At 46.8% G+C, this 20645-nt stretch overlaps 1 protein-coding gene across 5 annotated transcripts in view; it reads left to right on the plus strand.

Moving 5' to 3' along the window:
• COL27A1 (collagen type XXVII alpha 1 chain) overlaps positions 1 to 20645 on the plus strand; it is a 129670-nt gene that overhangs the window by 20748 nt on the left and 88277 nt on the right. For all 5 annotated transcript variants that reach the window (XM_039321566.1, XM_039321563.1, XM_039321567.1 and 2 more), the window contains 7 exons: positions 6348 to 6401; positions 6590 to 6643; positions 11220 to 11273; positions 11968 to 12021; positions 16358 to 16402; positions 17039 to 17092; positions 19333 to 19377. In XM_039321566.1, the coding sequence (XP_039177500.1) occupies positions 6348 to 6401; positions 6590 to 6643; positions 11220 to 11273; positions 11968 to 12021; positions 16358 to 16402; positions 17039 to 17092; positions 19333 to 19377 (360 nt within the window). The remainder of the gene's footprint in view (positions 1 to 6347; positions 6402 to 6589; positions 6644 to 11219; positions 11274 to 11967; positions 12022 to 16357; positions 16403 to 17038; positions 17093 to 19332; positions 19378 to 20645) is intronic.

Consider the following 20645-nt stretch of genomic DNA (forward strand, 5'->3'; position numbering starts at 1 on the left):
GAACATCTCCATTGCGTGTCAGCTAGCCAGCTTTCCCATAGCGTTGACCTCTTGGGTATGAAGGGAGCACAGCGGTAAACGAAAGATTTGGAGTCAGCTTCTTTGACCCTGGGTGATGACTAATCGGGAAGACACTCTTGGTCTTTCTGTAGCACTTTGTTGGATGCAGGACCGGTTCTTGAGAAACTTCACTGCCTAACATTCATTCAGCCAGACAAGAGGGTTTTCAGGATGGAAGCTGCTGATAATGAATGGTTCCCTGGCTGACTAAGGGCTCTGGAATGGCCTCCACGCGCTTCTGGCAAGCCGTGTCAGAAGAAACGCTCCTCTCCCAATCTTGCGTGGTCTACCTCATCGGCCATCTCGGCAGTGTTGAACTTTCTGCTCATTTTGAAAGCAGGAAGTAGCCGAGGGAAGGGAATCTTTTGATAAGGGGGAAAAAAAAAAGCGAATGAATTCAAAAAGGACTTTGCCGTTGAGCCTTTGACCTTCCAGATGTTGTTCAGAGTCCCAGCATACTTCCTCTTTGGCTGCTGCTGCTGCTGCTGCTGCTACGTCTTGCAGTTTGACAACTTCTGGAAGGCTGCGGTGGTTCTCAGAAAGCGCAGTCCGACGATGATGCCCCCATCTCAATGTCCTCCTCTCCGCCCTGCCTTCTGAACAACTGAGTTGGATCAGAAGCTAGTAAATGGAGGAGAAGTTCTCTTGTCATTTTCTCTTAACCGTCTAAAGGGAAAGTTCGTAGGGCTTTGCAAAGGTTCCCTTGGTCCCTAAAACTGGACTCTCGCTTAGATGTCACGCTAAATCATCATATGATTTATTCGGTTACCGGGGGGTGGGTTCTTTTCTGCGTCCATCCTTTTGGGGGATGGACATTGCAGCTGATTGCTTGTTCCCAAAAGGTCCTTGGTGCTCTCTGTGCTTGGTTGTTTTCTTGCAGACGTTTCATTACCTAACCAGGTAACACCATCAGTGCTAGAAGGGAGTGGAGTTTTCAGGAAGGGAGGGAGGGAGGGAGGGGGAGGAGGAGGTGGTGGTGGTGATGGTGGAGGAGGACTATGGGGTCCTTGGTGCTCTCTGAGCTTGGTTGTTTTATTGCAGACATTTCATTACCTAACCAGGTAACATCATCAGTGCTAGAAGGGAGGGGAGTTTGAAGGAAGGAAGGAAGGAAGGAAGGAAGGAAGGAAGGAAGGAAGGGGAGGAGAAGGAGGAGGAGGACTATGGGGTCCTTAGTGCTCTCTGACCTTGGTGATTTTCTTGCAGACGTTTCATTACCCAATTAGATAACATCATCAGTGCTAGAAGGGAGTGGAGTTTGAAGGAAGAAAGGAAGGAAAGAAGGAAAGAAGGAAGGAAGGAGAGAAGAAGGAGGAGGACAGTGGGGTCCTTGGTGCTCTCTGAGCTTGGTGGTTTTCTTGCAGACGTTTCATTGCCCAACTAGGTTTTGATGTTGTGCATGAATGCAGTTCTCGTCTCCCTCCTTCTCCTCTTCCTTTGGGGCCTTTTCCTCCAAGGAGACTTTGGTGAGTCAAGCTGACTCACCCCTCTTACAATGCCCCCAGCTTCTGCCAGCCGCCCTGCCGATGGGTTTTGCAATGCAAATGGTTAAGCCAGAGATGTCCAACCTTGGCACCTTTTAAGACCCCGTGGACCTCAACTCCAAGAACAGAGGAGTTGAGGTCCACACATATTTCCCCCTCCCTCCCCCTCACGTGAACCCATAAGGATTAAACCAAGAGCAGGGACTGGAATTTCCACTCTGGATCTGCAGGACATTTGTATTCTGCTTCTGGGGTTTGGCTCGGAGGCTGGTCCATCAAGGACAGCTAATTATATTCCTGCTCAGAAATAGGAACACAGAGTCACTGGCTGCAAAGCAAACATTTACGGGGTCCATCTCCAAACCAGCAAAATGGCTTTAAATTCCTGCAATTCACAGGAGGCATAGTTGAGTCTTGGCTGCTTGTCATCACACTAGTCAGTAGGGTAGGCCCGTTGTTGGCGTGTCCAGCAAACAGAAGAGCTGATTCTTTGACCTGATTGGCGTCCAGGCAGTTAGGAAATAGAGCAGCTGGGATGATAGACAGACGAAATCTCTTTAGCCTGTGCGGGCGTGTGGAGCTGACCGCAGAATTCAAAGCCTCTTCGGTCAACCAGAATAGAGCTTGGAGGTCTTCTAGTCCAGCCCCCTGCTCAAGCAGGAGACCCTATTCCATTTCAGACAGGTGGCTGTCCAGTCTCTTGTTCAAAGCCTCCAGTGATGGAGCGCCCACAATTTCTGGAGGCCAGCTATTCCACTGATTAATTGTCCTCACTGTTAGGAAATTACTCCTTAATTCCAGGTTGCTTCTCTCTCTTTGATTAGCTTCCATCCGTTGTTTCTTGTCTTGCCTTCTGGTGCTTTGGAAAATAAGCTGACCCCCTCCTCTTCTTTGTGGCAGCCCCTCAAATGCTGGAACTTTTGCAACTTTCCGACGAGCAAAATCAGTGGGGGAAGGCAGATTCACTTAACAACCATGCGGCTAACTTAACAACTGCAGTGGCTTACTTAACAGCTGTGGCAAGACAGGTCATAAAACAGGGCAAAGTCCACTTAAGAACTGTTCTCGTGTGGCAGCAGCAATTTTGGGCTCAGCTGCGATTGTATGTCGAGGTCCCAAAGATGCTTTTTTTCCACAAGGCGACTGGACTTTCTTGTTTTTTCTTTGAAGACGTTTCTCTCCTCATCCCAGAAGCTTCTTCAGCTCTGACTGGATGGTGGGGAATGGAAGGATTTATGCTCCTTGCAGTCTGCTGGTCATTTGCCTTCATTTAGAGAGTCGTTGAGGCCACTTGGAGATTTACCCACAGTGAAGGGACCCAGGGCAGAAAACATCCTGCAGCCAAGGAGGCTAGACACCCATTTGCACCACTCAGGGGACCCTGAGGACACAGAGAAGCCTCCAAATGGCCTCAACGACCATCTAAAGGGATGCAAATGACAAGCTGTCTGCAAGGAGTATACTGTAAATCCTTCCATCCTCCACCCTCCAGTCAGAGCTGAAGAAGCTTCTGTGATGAGAAGGGAAATGTCTTCAAAGAATAATAAGAAAGTCCCATGAGGACACAGGTAAACCTCCAAGTGGCCTCAACGACCCTCTAAAAGGATGAAAATGACCAGCTGTCTGCAAGGAGTATAAATCCTTCCATTCCCCACCATCCAGTCAGAGCTGAAGAAGCTTCTGTGATGAGAAGGGAAACGTCTTCAAAGAATAATAAGAAAGTCCCATGAGGACACAGGTAAACCTGCAAGTGGCCTCAACGACCCTCTAAAAGAAGGCAAATGACCAACTGTCTGCAAGGAGTATAAATCCTTCCATCTTCCACCCTCCAGTCAGAGCTGAAGAAGCTTCTGGGATGAGAAGGGAAACGTCTTCAAAGAAAAACCAAGAAAGTCCAGTGAAAAAAACACCTTTGGGATAACCAGGACCCGGGTGTCCGAGCATCTCCACAGACCTCATAAGTCGAGGATTACCTGTGCTGAGTTTAGCTAAGCCCATTTGTAAATTTTGGCCTCCCGCGCACCTGGCCTCTTGAAGATTCCTACCCCGTTCGGAATTAAGTTCCGCTTTTGGTAAAAATTGCTCGGCCTCTCCGGAGATGTTAGAGTCAGCTTCCAAGCATTCTTGAGCCTTCTGCTTTCTCTCACCCTGCCTCCTCTCTTACTAAGGGAAAAATACCATCATTCAGAATGAGCTACTTGCTCATCAATCTTCCAAGAGACACCTTCGTTTATTCTCCCCTCCGGAGGCTGCCAAAAAAGTAGAGGAGAAAAATTCGAGAATAATTAAGGCTCCCGTAGTTTTTTTTTCTTTTTTCTTTTCTTTTTTTGGACAGTTCCGCTGCAGCTGGAAAGCCTAAATCTGAAGAATTTAACCTCGGACAAGCCGTAACCTCTTCAGATGTGTACATTTTTTTAAATCTAGCCTTAAACTGCTCCCTAAGCTGGCCAGATGGATAGCTGGGCGATCACGTCACCGGGAGATGGATTTATCCCTTCAGCAGGGCAAATCTTGAAAGGGTCAGCTCTGCTTGTCCGCATTTTCCCCGTCTGCTTTCTAAAGCAGAGGGTGGGGACAATTTTGGGTAGGAGAGCAATGTATACAACCCAGAGGAAAAATTTTACTGGAAGTGGAGCGTTTCCAATTCCTCTTTGGCTTTCCACCAACGCAGGGAATTGCATTTAGGAGTGCTTGCACACTAGAGGTTCACTCGAAACATGGAGACAGTGGTGCAAGGAAGAATACAGTTGGAAGGGACCTTGAAGGTCTTCTAGTCCAGCCCTCTGCTCAAGCAGGAGAACCTATACCACCCCAGACAAGTGACTGTCCAGTCTCTTCTTAAAAACCTCCAGTGATGGAGCGCCCACGATTTCTGGAGGCAACTTCTGTTCCACTGGTTAATTGTCCTCCCTGTCAGGAAGTAACTCCTTAATTCCAGGTTGCTTCTGTCCTTGGTTAGTTTCCATCCATTGTTTCTTGTCCTGCCCTCTGGTGCTTTGGTGAATAACGTGACCCCCTCTTCTTTGTGGCAGCCCCTCAAATACTGGAATATTGCTGTCATGTCTTTCCTGTTTCTTCTTTTCTTTAGACTAGCCAAACCCAAGTCCCGCAGCTGTTCTTCGTGTGTTTTAGTTCTCCAGGCCTTGGATCATCTCAGTTGCTCTTCTCTGTACTTTTTCCAAAGTCTCGGCATCTTTTTTTGTAGTATGGAGACATTACAGAAGGAGTTGTGTGGTGCCAGGCAGTCATTTTCAGATGCCAAAGTGGTGATGCTAGTGGAACAAAATCATTTTAGGATGGGTGAGAACCCTCATGAAATAGGAGACCAGTTAGGTCTAGTCTAACAAAAGAGAAGGACTAGGGGGCGATATGATAGCTGTCTTCCAATACTTGAGGTCTCAAAGAAGAAGGGAGTCCACCTAGTCTCCAAAGCACCAGAGGGCAGGACAAGAAGCAACGGATGGAAACTAATCAAGGAGAGAAGCAACCTGGAACTAAGGAGGAATTTCCTGATAGCGAGAACAATTAATCAGTGGAAGGGCTTGCCTCCAGAAGTTGTGGATGCTTCAACACTGGAGGTGTTCAAGTGTCTGAAATGGTATAGGGTCTCCTGCTAGAGCAGGGGGCTGGACTAGAAGACCTCCAAGGTCCCTTCCAGCTCTGTTATATTCTGTAAGGGCTGAAGAAGACCGTCAAAGGCCCAGCTTTCCCTCCAAGCTCTGACTAGGATGAGCTTGGTGAGATCAGCTTGCTGAACGAGAAAATTCAGCTCCAGGGCCAGGTCTTTTGGTTGTCGTATTTTTGGTTTTAACATCTTTTTTAATCGTATATATACTGTATATATAGATGGGGTTCTATCTCTTGGTTGTGAACGGCCCAGAGCTTGGCACAAGGTGGGTTGCTGTGGAAGTGTTTCAAACAGATAAATAAGGCTGCCCTTTGTGGCAGCTTCAGCCAATCCCAGGATTTCTGTGCTGCAGCAGCGATGTGATTCTCCTTGCCAAACGGTGAAGGGGTGATGTAGTTTCCCTTGACAAGGACCTTGATGTTGGCTGGTAGCTTCAAGGTGTAATCCTGGGGAAGACATGTCTGTTTTAATGAGCCTGTTTTAACCCTAAGCAAATTTATTTTCTTCCTTCCTTCCTTCCTTCCTTCCTTCCTTCCTTCCTTCCTTCCTTCCTTCCATCTTGTCTTACTCCCATCTCCTTCCTTCCTTTCTTCAATCTTCTCTCGCTCCCTCCCATCTCCTTCCTTCTTCCTTCCTCCTTTTCTTCCTTCCTTCCTCCCTTCCTTCCTTCCTTCCTTCCATCTTCTCTCACTCCCATCTCCTTCCTTTCTTCCATCTTCTCTTGCTCCCTCCCATCTCCTTCCTTCTTCCTTCCTCCTTTTCTTCCTTCCTTCCTTCCTTCCTTCCTTCCATCTCACTCCCATCTCCTTCCTTCCTTTCTTCAATCTTCTCTCGCTCCCTCCCATCTCCTTCCTTCTTCCTTCCTCCTTTTCTTCCTTCCTTCCTCCCTTCCTTCCTTCCTTCCTTCCATCTTCTCTCACTCCCATCTCCTTCCTTTCTTCCATCTTCTCTTGCTCCCTCCCATCTCCTTCCTTCTTCCTTCCTCCTTTTCTTCCTTCCTTCCTTCCTTCCTTCCTTCCTTCCTCTCACTCCCATCTCCTTCCTTCCTTTCTTCCATCTTCTCTTGCTCCCTCCCATCTCCTTCCTTCCTTCCTTCCTTCCTTCCTTCCTTCCTTCCTTCCTTCCTTCCTTCCTTCTTTCTTTCTTTCTTTCTTTCTTTCTTTCTTCTTTCCTAGGGTGCTCCTGGTTTACCTGGGATCCTGGGCCTTCCCGGCAAGCGAGGACCACGGGTAAGTCCAAGATCCACGGGAAATGGAGGGGGGGGAAGGGGAGATGGGATCAAGAGGCCTCGGAGCTTCACATCTGCCCGTCAGCCTGCATGTGTTGAGGTTCCCCGGTTTCAGAAAATAGGGCCGATGTCTCAAGGTTGCTGCAAGCTCATCCCATCTTCATCCAGACTTTGCACCTTTTTTTCTAGGGACCTCTCGGCCCTCATGGAAACCCTGGCCGGCCTGGGCCACCTGGTGCAAAGGTAAGGGAGAAAACATCTCTCTCTCTCTCTCTCTCTCTCTCCCTCTCTCTCTCTCTCTCTCTCTCTCTCCCTCCCTCCCTCCCTCTCCCTCCCTCCCTCCCTCCCTCCCTCTCTCTCTCTCTCTCTCTCTCTCTCTCTCTCTCTCTCTCTCTTGTACATCTGAGTATCTGCTAACGAAGAGGAAAGGTTTATGTGTGGGAGGTGTAAAAATAGAAGTGGGGAGTTACTGCCTGCTTCTCTGCTTCCACAAGACACTTCTGAGGAGGTCCGTACAAGAGATGAACCATCTAGCTATGGATTTGGCAGGTTCTCCATCTCTGGAAGTTCTTAGAAGGTTGGTCAACTGCACAAGACAATGAGGTCAACGCGTTTTCCTGCACATTAATAATAATAATAATAAAGTTGGAAGGGACCTTGGAGGTCATCTAGTCCAATCCCCTGCTCAGGCAGGAAACCCTACATTATTTCAGACAAATGGCTGTCCAGTTTCTTCTTAAAAACTTCCAGTGTTGGAGCATTCACCACTTCTGGAGGCAAGTTGTTCCACTGGTTAATTGTTCTAACTGTCTGGAAGTTTCTCCTTAGTTCTAGGTTGCTTCTCTCCTTGGTCAGTTTCCATCCGTTGCTTCTTGTCCTGTGCTTTGGAGAACAGCTTGACTCCCTCTTCTTTGGGGCAACCCCTGGGATATAGGAAGACTGCCATCATGTCCCCCCTCGTCCTTCTCTTCATTAAACTAGACATACCCAATTCCAGCATCCGTTCCTGATATGCTTTAGCCTCCAGTCCCCCGATCATCTTTGATGCTCTTCTCTGCACTCTTTCTAGAGCGCAACAGCACTGAAAAAAGTGACTTATAATAGTTTTTCACACTTACGACCATTGGACAGGATCAGTCTAGGTGACCCTTAGGGGCACATCCAATTCTGGAATTTGTTCCAGAACAGCTGAGCAGGCAGCTAAGTAGAAGAACGTGCACATTTGGGACAAAGGGAAGGGACTCCACAGCGTTTGTTCTAGCTTCTTTCCTTCCTTTTCGGTTCCCAGCCCTTTTCTTCCTCTCCTCCTAGCCATTGCGGAGTCTTCAGCGCCTCTTGATGATTTTTTGGAAGAAAACAAAGGATTTTCACTTATCTGGCTCTTCACAGGCTGCCTGATTAAGAATTAGGCACTAGAGAGAGATGTTGGCAGGCCCCCCCAAACAAACACACAAACAAAACCGTGCGGCATTTAAAGGCAAAGTTACAAAGTCTGACCGTTGAGAAAATAAAAGGGAAAAAACACACACCCAGATCATGTTTTCGCCTGCAGTTGTTTATTTTTATTTTTATATTATTATTATTATTATTATTATTATCATTATTATTACTACTACTATCATTATCAATATTATCATATCATCTTCATCATCATTCTCTCGCTCTCTCTCTCATTCTCTCTCTCTCTCTGTCCATCTATCCGTCCATCTCTCTCTCTCTCTCTGTCCATCTATCTATTTCTGTCTGTCTGTCTGTCTGTCTCTGTCTATCTGTCTATCTATCTATCTATCTATCTATCTATCTATCTATCTATCTATCTATCTATCTATCTATCTAATCCTCTTGCTTTCTCTTTGCACTGTTTCTAGACTTTCTCCACCTCTTGTTGAGACCAAAACTGGATGCAGTACATATTCCAAGCGTGGCCTTACCCAGGCAGACTTGGAATACTGGATCCAGTTTCAGGGGGATCCCTGGGGATCCCTGCGTATCTGGATTGGTTTTGCAAACGCCCTTCCCTCTCCACCTCTGAACTTTTGCTTGCTGTTCCTGGAAGCGGCCCAGCCAGCAATTTGGTGCTGCTGAAGGCAGCCCAGCCTTTGATAATAGCTGCGGAGTGGAGTGGAATTATCAGCACGACTCCGTTGAACGCTTGGACCGGTGAACGCTTGGACCGGCTGACCACTTTCATTCAGAAATTGGGCAGTCATGTCTGGGCTGAATCCTCTGGGTTCTTGGCTGTCTCTGGCCAAGAATTTCCCACATCTGACCGATCTCCACTTGGCCTGGATTTGTGTGTGTGTGTGTGTGTGTGTGTGTGTGTGCGTGCGTGCGTGCGTGCATGTAGGACTACTTAAGAATGGGATGCGCTGATAGAAATGGGAGAATACAGGGAAGGGAAGGAGCTACAACGGAAATGTGCAAATTAATACAGGAATTCCTCAACTTCCAATGGTTCAGAGTTACAGCGGCCCTGGAAAAAAGTGATTTACGACAGTGAAGACTATTAACCAGTGGAAGGGCTTGCCTTCAGAAGTTGTGGGTGCTCCATCACTGGAGGTATTTAAGAGACTGGACAGTCACTTGTCTGAAATGAAAAAAAGATGTTGAGACTCTAGAAAGAGTACAGAGAAGAGCAACAAAGATGATTAGGGGACTGGAGGCTAAAACATATAAGGAACGGTTGCTAGAATTGGGTATGTCTAGTTTAACGAAGAGAAGGACGAGGGGGGACAGGATAGCAGTATTCCAATATCTCAGGGGCTGCCATAAAGAAGAGGGAATCAAGCTATTTTCCAAAGCACCTGAAGGCAGGACAAGGAGCAACGGGTGGAAACTAATCAAGGAGAGAAGCAACCTAGAAACTTCCTGACAGTGAGAACAATTAACCAGTGGAACAACCTTCCTCCAGAAGCAGTAAATGCTCCAACACTGGAAGTTTTTAAGAAGAGACTGGACAGCCATTTGTCTGAAATGGTGTAGGGTTTCCTGCCTGAGCAGGGGGTTGGACTAGATGACCTCCAAGGTCCCTTCCAACTTTACTACTATTACTACTAAACCTCCAAGGTCCCTTCCAGCTCTATTCTGATAGTGACTGGACAGGATCCAGGAATTGTGTGGTTATTCCTGAAGTTAGGAGCTGAAACTGAGTCGTGGGTTTCTTGAGTTCATGTGAGCCCCCCAATTAAACAGACTTTATATCGAATTGCGACCCAAGACAGCTGAAGCCTGTGGGCCTCTATAGGAGCTTCAAATGCAAGAGAAGAATGCCTTGGGGGGCAAGGCCACCCGAAGACATGAGGACCACTCAGCTGCAGAAGCTATCTGCAGAAAAAGGAATCCAAAATAGCAATCATACACATCTTTTAATCTCTCACCCTTCACTAAATACAGTATGTTCTCCTGGAATCATGAGGACCAGTTTAGTCTGATGGCCAAGACCTTGGACCAGCAACTGAAGACCTGAGTTTTAGTTGTGCTTTTTGAATAGCAGAGCCAGAATGTGTGAGCCTTTCTCTCTACTCTAGGAAATAAGTAGGGAAGGTCATAAGACTTCGTAAGAAAGTTACTAGAGTATTGCATGGATCTGACCTCGTAGTTGGCAGGAAACGAGTCTGATTCAAAGTCAAAAAAAAAAAAAAAGCATGGAGTCATCAACAGAACATTGGCACAGCTATAAAGGATCCTACAATTAGATGAACACACGACCCTTTGGGTCACGTGGTCTAAAGTAAACTACAACGACAAAGTTAACTACTAAAACATGCTTGACTCAATTTAGGCTTGCTACAGTCTTATTTCATCGCTCCACGTTGCAGAAGGCAACCCATCTCTGCTTTGTTGCCAAGAAAACTTGATCGGTCCATGAAGTCGCCAGGACTTTATTTGATAGATGGTATGGGTTTTTTTAGCTAAACAAAGAGAGGCAGAGAAAGCAGGAAAAAAAAGAATCTTCCCAAGTATAGGGGAAAGCTGGATTATGCACTGGGCATAATTGGCACTAGACCCGGAAAGACCTGGAAAGCTTCCAAAGGCCTATTTAGAAGTTTTAAGTGTTCAAAATTTACATTATGGAGCTCTGTGATTATATTATGGGGTCTGATGTAGGAGAAGAGCAGGCAGAACTGGGGCGGAGTTAAGCACATCAGTAGCTGAGTCATAACGTTGCCACAAATGATCCATCTCCTCTTGAATTCCATTGACTCTTATCTGGCGCCAATTTAGCATTTGAACTTCAGCTGGCTAGATTCTTGCGTAGAAGCTTGAGCAATCGGTCTTCTGAACTGCAACTTCGCGTATGGTACTGACACCTATTGCAAATATTTAAGTGTGGAGCTGTCTCGGAAGCAAACCGTGAGAAGGAATCCAACTGGAGTCCAACGTTGGTAGAGGAACCAGGCAAGCCAACATCTTTGAGCCCAAAAGATTGCTTCTCTGTCTCTTTCTGCCTTTGTCTCCTCTTGAGGGAATGAAGACGGAACGGATGCTGATGGTTGACCTAGGATAGAAGCTGGGCTTCTTGCTAACCTGTGTCAATTTGCTAACATTGGATGTTCTTGCGTTGACATTGGTCTTCTGTATGTCTTTAGATGGTTGATTCTTTCCCGTAATGATAAACAAGCTAAGAGATATTCACGCCCTCTTCCCAGAAGCCACCATAGGCCCTACAACTCATTTGCTCAAACTTGGTTTACTAACTGAAGGTCGACGTTTTCAAGAATACCTCCCCGTTGTTCAAGTTCTCTTGGCGGCTGTCCTCATCTCTTGCAATATTTTGCGTTCTTTTGTACCGGCGCTAAATTTTGTTCTCTGTTTTCAGGGCCAGAAAGGGGATCCTGGATCATCACCTGGGAAAGCATGGCACGGTCAAAAGGTAAAGTGGCACTCAGTCTCGTGTTAAGGCTGGTTACACTGTGGTGCCCAGTGCGCTGTGTCGTGAGGATTTTGCATTTTCCCCACTTCTCAGTAGGCTAGGAAATGTCAGAAATATTTATGGTACTTAACTTGATTTATCTGCTGATGGACTGTTCTCCAGTCCTCGGTGGATGCGCAAGGAGATTCTGCTTCTTTTCTGACCTTCTGAATGTGCCAGAAAAGAGGAGAAGGTCCTTGGCAATTGTAGACAAACACCAGATTATCTAACATTTATAGAGCCGTGCTTAAAAAGTCTCAAGGGATTAACCTGGGGGTGGGAGAATGCTCCTGGAAGCGATCTGACGTTAGTTTATGATGTTTTTAATCCTCCAAATGGCAGAGGTTTCTCTGTGGTTCCCTTGTACAGAAATATCCAAAGAAGACAGACTTTGAATAGTACAAAGAGAAATGGGTGTGCACCAGTGCCCACAAACCATCTTCCTGATGTAATACGGGGTGTAAACATGTCAAAATTGAATAGGTAGTAGAAGAAGAAGAAGTTAAGTTAGCTTTCAGTCACAATCCCTCATTCCCTTATGACAATGTCTCTGAGGTGATCTTTACATTCGTGAAGATTTGACGTATGAAGTTCATCCATGCTTAGTTTTCTGGTGACCGGAGCAAATAAAAGCCAGTTCTTCTTCTGGTTACAGGGTGATATGGGTTTACCTGGGTTGACAGGACATCCTGGATCACCTGGTCGAAAGGTAAGAGCTTTTTATGCTGGGGTGGACCCTTCTGGGTGGTTCTCCTGAGGTGGACTGGATATGGAGTCAAGTGAACTTTGGGCCTTGAACCCAAGACCTACCTTGAGAAAAGCAGTAATTCTTTAGTAGCCTTGAATGGAGGGGCTTCATCCATGTATTCTGGAAGAACATCTTCAAGAACAATTTCAGGAGTTGCTCTAGGTGTTTCATCTTGCAGGAACGTTGACCGCTTAGAAAGAGCCTACAAAGACCTTACGTTCTGGACCTTTGGTCCACCTTTACAGGAGAGGGCCCAGATCAAGAGTACTGTACAGATTCCTAAATTCAAAGAGAGGAGAGAAGACGTGAGAATTTGGGAATGGAAGGCTGTAGCTTCTCTGTTGAGATTGCCCTACTACAAACACCTTTGGTTTAGAAAGTTTCTCTTTTCTTTTTTGGAAACTTGAGTGAGCAGAAGTCCAAAGTGTAGGGAACTAATGTTCTTTGGGAGAAGTTGAGAAAGGGGCCTTTTGTGCTACAAAGCAAACTTCGAAGTGTTGCTTGGCAAGGCAGGAACAGCGTTGTGGCATAATTGAACATCTGCCAAGGCCCACATTCCCCCCCAAATCCCCGGAGCTGGCAGTGCACATATTTCCCGCTGTTTCTGAAACACAACTCCATTTTCCTCCAGTTCCTTGGTTCTCATGAGATAATGGAAACAGCCCCACCACACACCAGGACTTGGCCCTGTGACTACCTCAGACCTTCATTCCAGCCATGGATTTACCCACAATGCCTTGAGAAGGGTATTTGAAAGAGCTGACCAAACCATGCGGAGATACCTTCAAACCCCCCCACCCACCCCAGCAATTTGAAATGTTGCTTCTGCAGCCCTTTCTGGTGATGGTTGATGGGTCCTTCACAGTCATCCTTCAACCTCTGGTCCTCCCACATCTGGAGAAGGTTCCCCTTTCCTGTTCCAGTGAAGTTGCACCCGGGTTATTGTGAGTGAACCCTCTCCGCTCGGACTAAATTTAGCATTGCATCCAGTCTGCAGAATTGTCCCTGCTGACGTAGCTCGGGATACGTCCAGTTCTGCATCTAGACCTGAAAGAACTCAGGGCAGTCTTTAAAAAAAAAAGTGGCCATCAACTGCTACGTAGGAATTTGCAAATAGGAATTTTTTTTTCCTCTTTGTACAGTACTGTCATAACTGTAAAGTACTTTTTTGGATCTTGATCAACCCCTGGAAAGTTTTCAGCTCACCATTAAATAAGGCTGTGTTTGCGGTCTTTTTTTTTTTTTTTTCCTTGGCAGGTGTACAAAGTTGTCTGCTTTGGTCGTCATTTCCTTTCTTCTTTTCTTTCTGCTCTGTCACTTGGACCCTCAGCTGGGGATTAAGCCTGCCATTAGTCCCTTAAAGCAGTGGTTCTCAACCCTTTTAATGCCGCAACCCCCCAACCGGTCGTAAGTCGAAGACTACTCAACCGGTGATAAGTTGAGGACGACTCAACTGGTGCAGCCCCGTTTGCAGAATGGGACTTTTGGTGGGCTCAGCAGGGCAGAGACAACCTGGACAATTCCTATTGGCTTTTGAAAGCCAATAGAATTAGACTCTATTCAAGAGAGTCTATTCTATTGGCTTTCAAAAGCCAATAGAATAAAAGGGAGTAGCACAGCTAAGGAAAAAGGGGGAAAAAATGGCGGACTGCGTTGTTTGGCGACCCCCGTGAAATGGTCATTGGATCCCAAATGGGGTCCCGACCCACAGGTTGAGAACCGCTGCCTTAAAGTATCCTCCACTTCCAAAAGAAGGCTCCCTTGTGATTGACAGCCTGGATTCCTCCAGAAGCTTAGGACAAAGAGTGAATCCAGATGGTCATTCTTCTCCTGTCTCTTGACATTTCCAGCTCTGCTTGAAGACAGTTTCCCCTGGAGCCTCTTGGGGACGCCGATCCCCATTGCTTAAAAGCGAATTGGTCCACCTTTTTCATCACGTTCCCGTCTTTCTTTGGAACTGTGGCTATTAATTTTTTTTTTTTAAAATGCACAGTCAGTGAAGCAGCTTTGAGGACCATCAACTTTGTCTAAAGTTTTTCAGGTCCGGTGTGGGCAAATTGTGGGTCAGGATTATGGATGAAGTGACTGGTTTGGTTGGGGTAGCAAAATGTTTCTGCAATTTCAACGCATCGAACTTGGTATTGACTTTAGGGTCAACTTAGGGAATCCATCAGAATAGAGTTGGAAGGGACCTTGGAGGTCTTCTAGTCCAACACCCTGCTCAAGCAGAAGACCTTAGACCACTTCAATCAATCAATCAATCAATCAATCAATCAATCAATCAATCAGAATAGAGTTGGAAGGGACCTTGGAGGTCTTCTAGTCCAACACCCTGCTCAAGCAGAAGACCTTAGACCACTTCAATCAATCAATCAATCAATCAATCAATCAGAATAGAGCTGGAAGGGACCTTGGAGGTCTTCTAGTACAATTCCCTCCTCAAGCAGGAGATCCTAGACCATTTCAATCAATCAATCAATCAATCAATCAATCAGAATAGAGCTGGAAGGGACCTTGGAGGTCTTCTAGTCCGACCCCCTGCTCAAGCAGACGGTCCTAGACCATTTCAATCAGTCAATCAATCAGAATAGAGCTGGAAGGAACCTTGAAGGTCTTCTAGTACATCTCTCTCCTCAAGCAGGAGATCCTAGACCATTTCAATCAATCAATCAATCAATCAATCAGAATAGAGCTGGAAGGGACCTTGGAGGTCTTCTAGTCCAGTCCGGCAGGACACCCTATTCCATTCCAGACCGATGGCTGTCCAGTCTCTTCTTAAACACTTCCAGTATTGGAACTTCTGAAGGCAACTTCTGTTCCACTGGTGAATTCTCCTCACTGTTAGGAAGTTTCTCCTTAATTCCAGGTTGTTTCTCTCTCCTTGATTATTTTCCATCCATTGCTTCATGTCTTGCCTTCTGGTGCTTTGGAAAATAAGGTGACCCCTCCTCCTCTTCTTTGTGGCAGCCCCTCAAATAGTGGAATACTGCTGAATCTTATGTCCATGTGCTGAATGCTGAATCTTCTGTTCAGGTGGAACCGGGCTCTGGGAACACGGGGGGGGGGGCGAGCTTAGCAAACTCTACAGCGCTTCATCCAGATGTGCTGTGCTTCTCTCCTGAGCAATGTAAGAAGCTCCATGCCAAATTAGACAAATGGCCCATCCAACTGCAGAATGATTTATTATGACCGACAGCTGGCCCAGCTTCCATGCATAAAGGAGGAATTTGGCACATCAGGATGCTTCGCTTCTGATTCATACATTGCTCGCGCTGCTTAAGAAGACAAAGCCATCTGCAGGAAGTCGTGCAAGGAATCACCAGCGTATTGGGTGGCAATTTTGGGGTTTTTTTTAGTAGTAGACACTGGCAAAAACACCCGCATAGTTTGGCAGGTGGTATCTCCACCTCGTCCAACGTGCTCTGGGACGTCTCCTTCCCACTTCCTCGCTCAACACAAAGAAGGATGATCCAAAGCAAGCCATGATATTTGTGCTTGGTGGTTTCATCAAGCGGAAGGTCTATGGAGATTCTCAGTCATCCAGGTCATGGTTGCCCCAAAGGTGCTTTTTTCACGAAGCAACAGGACTTTCTTGTTTTTCCTTGAGGATGTTTCACTTCTCCTCCAAGAAACTTCTTCAGCTCTGAACGGATGGTGGGGAAAGGAAGGATTGATACTCCTTGCAGACCGCTGGTCATTTGCCTTTTTTTAGAGTCATTGAGGCCACTTGGAGATTTATTTGTGTCCTCAGGGTCACCTGAGTGGTGCAAATGGCCGTGGAGCCCTCTTGGTTGCAGGATGTTTTCTGCCCTGGATCCCTTCCCTGTTGAAGACCAGCACAAGGCTGTTGGAGATGAGTCTGCATTTCAAACTGAAGTCCAAACGGTTCCTGCAGTCTGCAATGTTTTCTGGAAATCCGTTCAGACTCCCTCACCATTCAAAGGAGGTTCATCCCATTGCTGGATGTCTGTGGAGATTCTCAGTCCCAAAGGTGCTTTTTCAAAAGGCAACTGGACTTCCTTGTTTTTCTTTGAAGACGTTTCGCTTCTCCTCCAAGAAGCTTCTTCAGCTCTGATGCAAAGGACCGGCTGTCTGCAAGGAGTATAAATCCTTCCACTCCCCCACCATCCAGTCAGAGCTGAAGAAGCTTCTTGCATGAGAAGCGAAACGTCTTCAAAGAAAAACAAGAATCTCATCAAGCTGGATCGTACGTGGGAATTGATCTCCTTGTGTTTTGAAGATGACTTTTTCCCCCTACACTAAATAGTTATACATGCGTGTTTATTCTTTTGAACAGGGACAGAAAGGATATCTTGGTCCAACAGGCCATTCTGGAGAGCCGGTGAGTATTTTTTCCCTGGTTTTGAGATTTTTTCATATGTCTGGGGTGGGAAGCCCAACTGTGATTGGCCAGAAGTTCTGGATCAGGGGTCTTCAAACTTGGCCCTTTGATGACTTGTGGACTTCAACTCCCAGAATTCATCAGCCAGCGGGAGGGAACTATCACCCTTTTATGACTTATGGACTTCAATTCCCAGAATTCCTCAGCCAGCATGAGAGAACTATCACCCTTTTATAACTTGTGGACTTCAATTCCCAGAATTCCTCAGCCAGCGTGAGGGAACTATCACCCCTTTATGACTTGTGGACTTCCCAGAATTCCTCAGCCAGCGTGAGGGAACTATCACCCTTTGATGACTTGTGGACTTCCCAGAATTCCTCAGCCAGCCTGCCTGGCTGAGGAATTCTGGGAGTTGAAGTCCACAAGTCATCCAAGAGCCATGTTTGACGACCCCTGTTCTGGATGGATGGAGAATAAAATAAAAAAAAATATATCACATATTCTCCATGGAAATGTCAGGTCTTCCTCAGCAGGGTAGCTGCTTTGTCGAGACAGTTGGATGTGTGAGTTGAGCGTAATCCTTCCCATCCTTCCTTCTCCACCAACCTTCTCTTTTTATATCTCCCTTTTGCGCAGGGTGTCCGAGGTGCTCAAGGAAATCCAGGAGCCAAAGGTTATCCTGGCAGGCAGGTGCAGTAAATCTTTTATTGTGCTGAACTGCAGCACAGGGTAGGGGGGAGAATCCTGGTAGGTGATTTCGGATCCTATCGGGAGGGGTTTGCAGAAGGAGGCAGCGGCCTCCTCCTTAATTCTCCGCACGGAGAACGCTAGCATGTCAGGGAGGAAGGCCTTCCAGCCCCGAGCTTCTGCCTGAGATGCTGCTCACCTGGAAACCGGGTGAAAACCCGCCCCGTCTTTGGTACGCCAGTGGGTTAGATCAGGTGAGTTCTTGCCTGAAGGTGGGCGTGTATTGTCTGACCTGTCTTTCTTTCGCAAGGTGTTAAATGTCGCGGGGACTCTAGCGGAGAGCTTTGATTGATGCATTGTGGGCAAACTTCTCAACCAAGGAAAGAGAATATTTGAAGCTCAAGAGGTCCCCGGTGGCCTCTCAGTTGGGTTGTTGGTTTGCAAAGGTTTCATGACCCAACTAGGTAACATCATCAGTGCTGGGGGTTCCGGGCTAGTAGCATCTTGGCACTTAGGATGTTCCATGACTGGGTCATGAAACGTCTGCAAGAAAATCACGGAGGACCCACCGTCGTCGTCGTCGTCCTCCTCCTCCTCCTCTCCGCAAACCCCACTCCCTTCTAGCACTGATGATGTAACCTAGTTGGGTCATGAAAACGTCTGCCAGAAAACAACCGAGCTCAGAGACACCCCCCCCTCCCCCCAAAGGACCCCGCAAACCATGTGAGAAGAACAATTCCTAACAACATTCTTCAAGTTTGGTGCCTTTTTCTCCACCTGAACGGGAAAAAAAAAGTTTGGGTCTGTCTGGGAGGAAACCTCATTTCACGAGATGACATCAAGTCAACGTTTGCGAAAAGCACACGCAGCTACAGAAATCGGCTGCAAATATTTTTTCCAAACCCCACTCCACGGGGGCCGAAACACTCTGCTGAATTTTTCCACCTGGGAAAGGAGGACGGTGAAATCCTGCCTTAGATTGAAAAAAAGAAGAGAAAAACACCCCAAGATTCAAATCTTGAAAATACTCCAATCTGCTCGTTGGTCCACCGTGACACTGTTGCAAAGAGACCTTGTCTTTTTTTGGGGGGGGGGGATTGCAACTTGGCAATATGAGGTGTCCCAACCTTGCCTTCTTTTGTTTCTGGAGTTCTTTGTTTCTCCCTGTAAAACATTAGGCCTTTCCATAAAAGTCCCTACCGAAAGTACAATAAAAACGTGGTGAGCAATTTGTTTATGAAAAACATACAGGGAGGGAGGAAAAATAAATAATGCCTCTAGATCCATCACTGTCTCTCCTAGAGGGGCGAGCCAGAATTCCTGACACCCACTTGGCTCGGACTGGAGAGCAAAGCTTCAGGTTGGATGTCAACCTGTTGGGGGGGGGAACAGAGCCAACTGGAAGCTGTGTGGGTGGACCCAATGTGCCAATATGGGAAATTGGGTTGACATGGAAGCTTTGTAACCTCCTAACCCAGGGATAGGCAACCTTGGCTCTTTTAGGACTCATGGACTTCAACTCCCAGAATTCCTGAGCCAGCCGCGCTGAGGGGAAAGGGAGAGGTTTCCAAGCTGAGCCATGCTGGCTCAGGAATTCTGGGAGTTGAAGTCCACGAGTCCTAAAAGAGCCGAGGTTGCCCACCCCTGCCCTACCCCTACCCTACGGAGAAAGCAAGCCTTGGCTCCTGCCTTCCTGCCCTAGATCCAGATGTTTGGGCTTCCAACGTCTGTCAAACAGGGAACGTCTCGTCCAACTTTCAGCGCCTAGTAAAGGCCATTGACGAAACCTGTCACGTGTTGGTCAAAGTTTGCACGATGCATGACTCTATGTAGACGTAAGAGAGCAAAGAGATCGCTAACCCATTTGATCCTTGCAATGGGGGGGGGGCGCTGCCCTTTTTGATTTTAATGAGCTTTTTTCTGGGCGCAGGGCACCTGTTTTGGATTACCGTTGGAACAAATGCCTCTCCAAAAAAAAAAAAAAAAAACGCAGATTTTTTTTTGCAGAGTCATTAGCTATGAAGATGTCTATTATTATTATTATTATTTGTCTCTCTCTCCCTCTCCTCCACCCTTTTGAAATGCCTTTCTAGTTTTTCCTTGGCTGCTTCCCAATTTCCCGGCAGTTGTGCTTCCTCTCTCTGGCCTTGCTTTTTTGCAAAGATAACTCTGCGGGGTTGAGAACCCTCTCCAAATTAATCGGTCTTTTTGTTTGTTTCTCTCTTCCCTCTCTCATGTTTTAGGGATTACCTGGACCGATAGGAGAGCCTGGCCCAAAAGGTAGCCAGGTAAGTCAGTCAGATTTGGGACCGATGTTTGCAAAGTGAGGCTGAAGCGGTTCGGACGGCTGCTTCTCTGCTCTTCCTCTCTCCTTAAACGGACATGTGGTGGAAGAAGAAGAAGAGGGGTCTTCTTTGCCCCCCAGTTAAGCTCACCACTTTCTCCTTGTTTCTCAGTTCGATTCTTATACCAACCAAGGCTTGAGGAGATGCCGAGAACATCGGAGCATCCAATCTGAGTCGGTCACCCCGGGACCAAAAGGTCATTCTTCCAAATTTAGGCTGGAGCCCATCGTCAAGGAAGCTCTCTCTTTCCAGACGGTCCCGCTGACCGACTCAGAGTGGATCCGACAATGTTCTCCTGGGGCACATATCATTGACCTTTCTCCGCGAGAACGCTGGACGTCCGTTCTTGCCTTTCTCCCCGCACTTGGCCATCTGCCGAAACGGCTTTTCTTTATACAAAGCGGCAGCTTTTCGGGTGGGCGTGCTCTTTGTTTATTATTATTATTTTTATTTTTAAAGAACCCTTCAAGGGTCTGAGAAGGTCCATTTTGATTTGAAACCCATGGAGCCTGCGCTCGGCCACCTGGCAATGCAGAGGGACGCCATTTGTAGAGCGAAGCGGCATGGGTAACACTCACCTGATTTCTGTGTTTAGGTGCTGCGCCTTTGCACCCTCATTTTTTTTTTTTTTTTTGAAGCTCTTCCAAGAGTTCCTCTGACTATCTTTAGTATTCCCACTGCCCTGTTACAAAGCAAGCCACTAACAGCAATGTCGGTCCATGCTCTGATGGTGAGCTGCATTTGAAGGTATCCGTTTTTGGGATGAAAAAGTGTGGAGATTTTGCTCAGGTTTTCTTCCCTAGCCTGGATGCTGAAACATCATTCTTCTCCTCCTCCTCCTCCTCCTGCTCCTGCTCCTTCCTCTTCCTCCTCTTCCTCCTCCTCCTCCTCCTCCTCCTCCTCCTCCTCCTCCTCCTCTTCCTCTTCTTCTTCTTCTTCTTCTTCTTCTTCTTCTTCTTCTTCTTCTTCTTCTTCTTCTTCTTCTTCTTCTTCTTCTTCTTCTTCTTCTTCTTCTTCTTCTTCTTCTTCTTCTTCTTCTTCTTCTTCTTCTTCTTATTCTTCTTCTTCTTCTTCTTCTTCTTCTTCTTCTTCTTCTTCTTCTTCTTCTTCTTCTTCTTCTCCTCCTCCTCCTCCTCCTCTTCTTCTTCTTCATCTTCTTCTTCCTCTCCTCCTCCTCCTCCTCCTCCTCTCTTTATTTTCCTCCTCCTCCT

This window comes from Crotalus tigris, unplaced genomic scaffold, assembly GCF_016545835.1.
Source record: "Crotalus tigris isolate CLP2741 ecotype Arizona unplaced genomic scaffold, ASM1654583v1 scf7180000023746.1698619, whole genome shotgun sequence".
Taxonomy (NCBI): domain Eukaryota; kingdom Metazoa; phylum Chordata; class Lepidosauria; order Squamata; family Viperidae; genus Crotalus; species Crotalus tigris.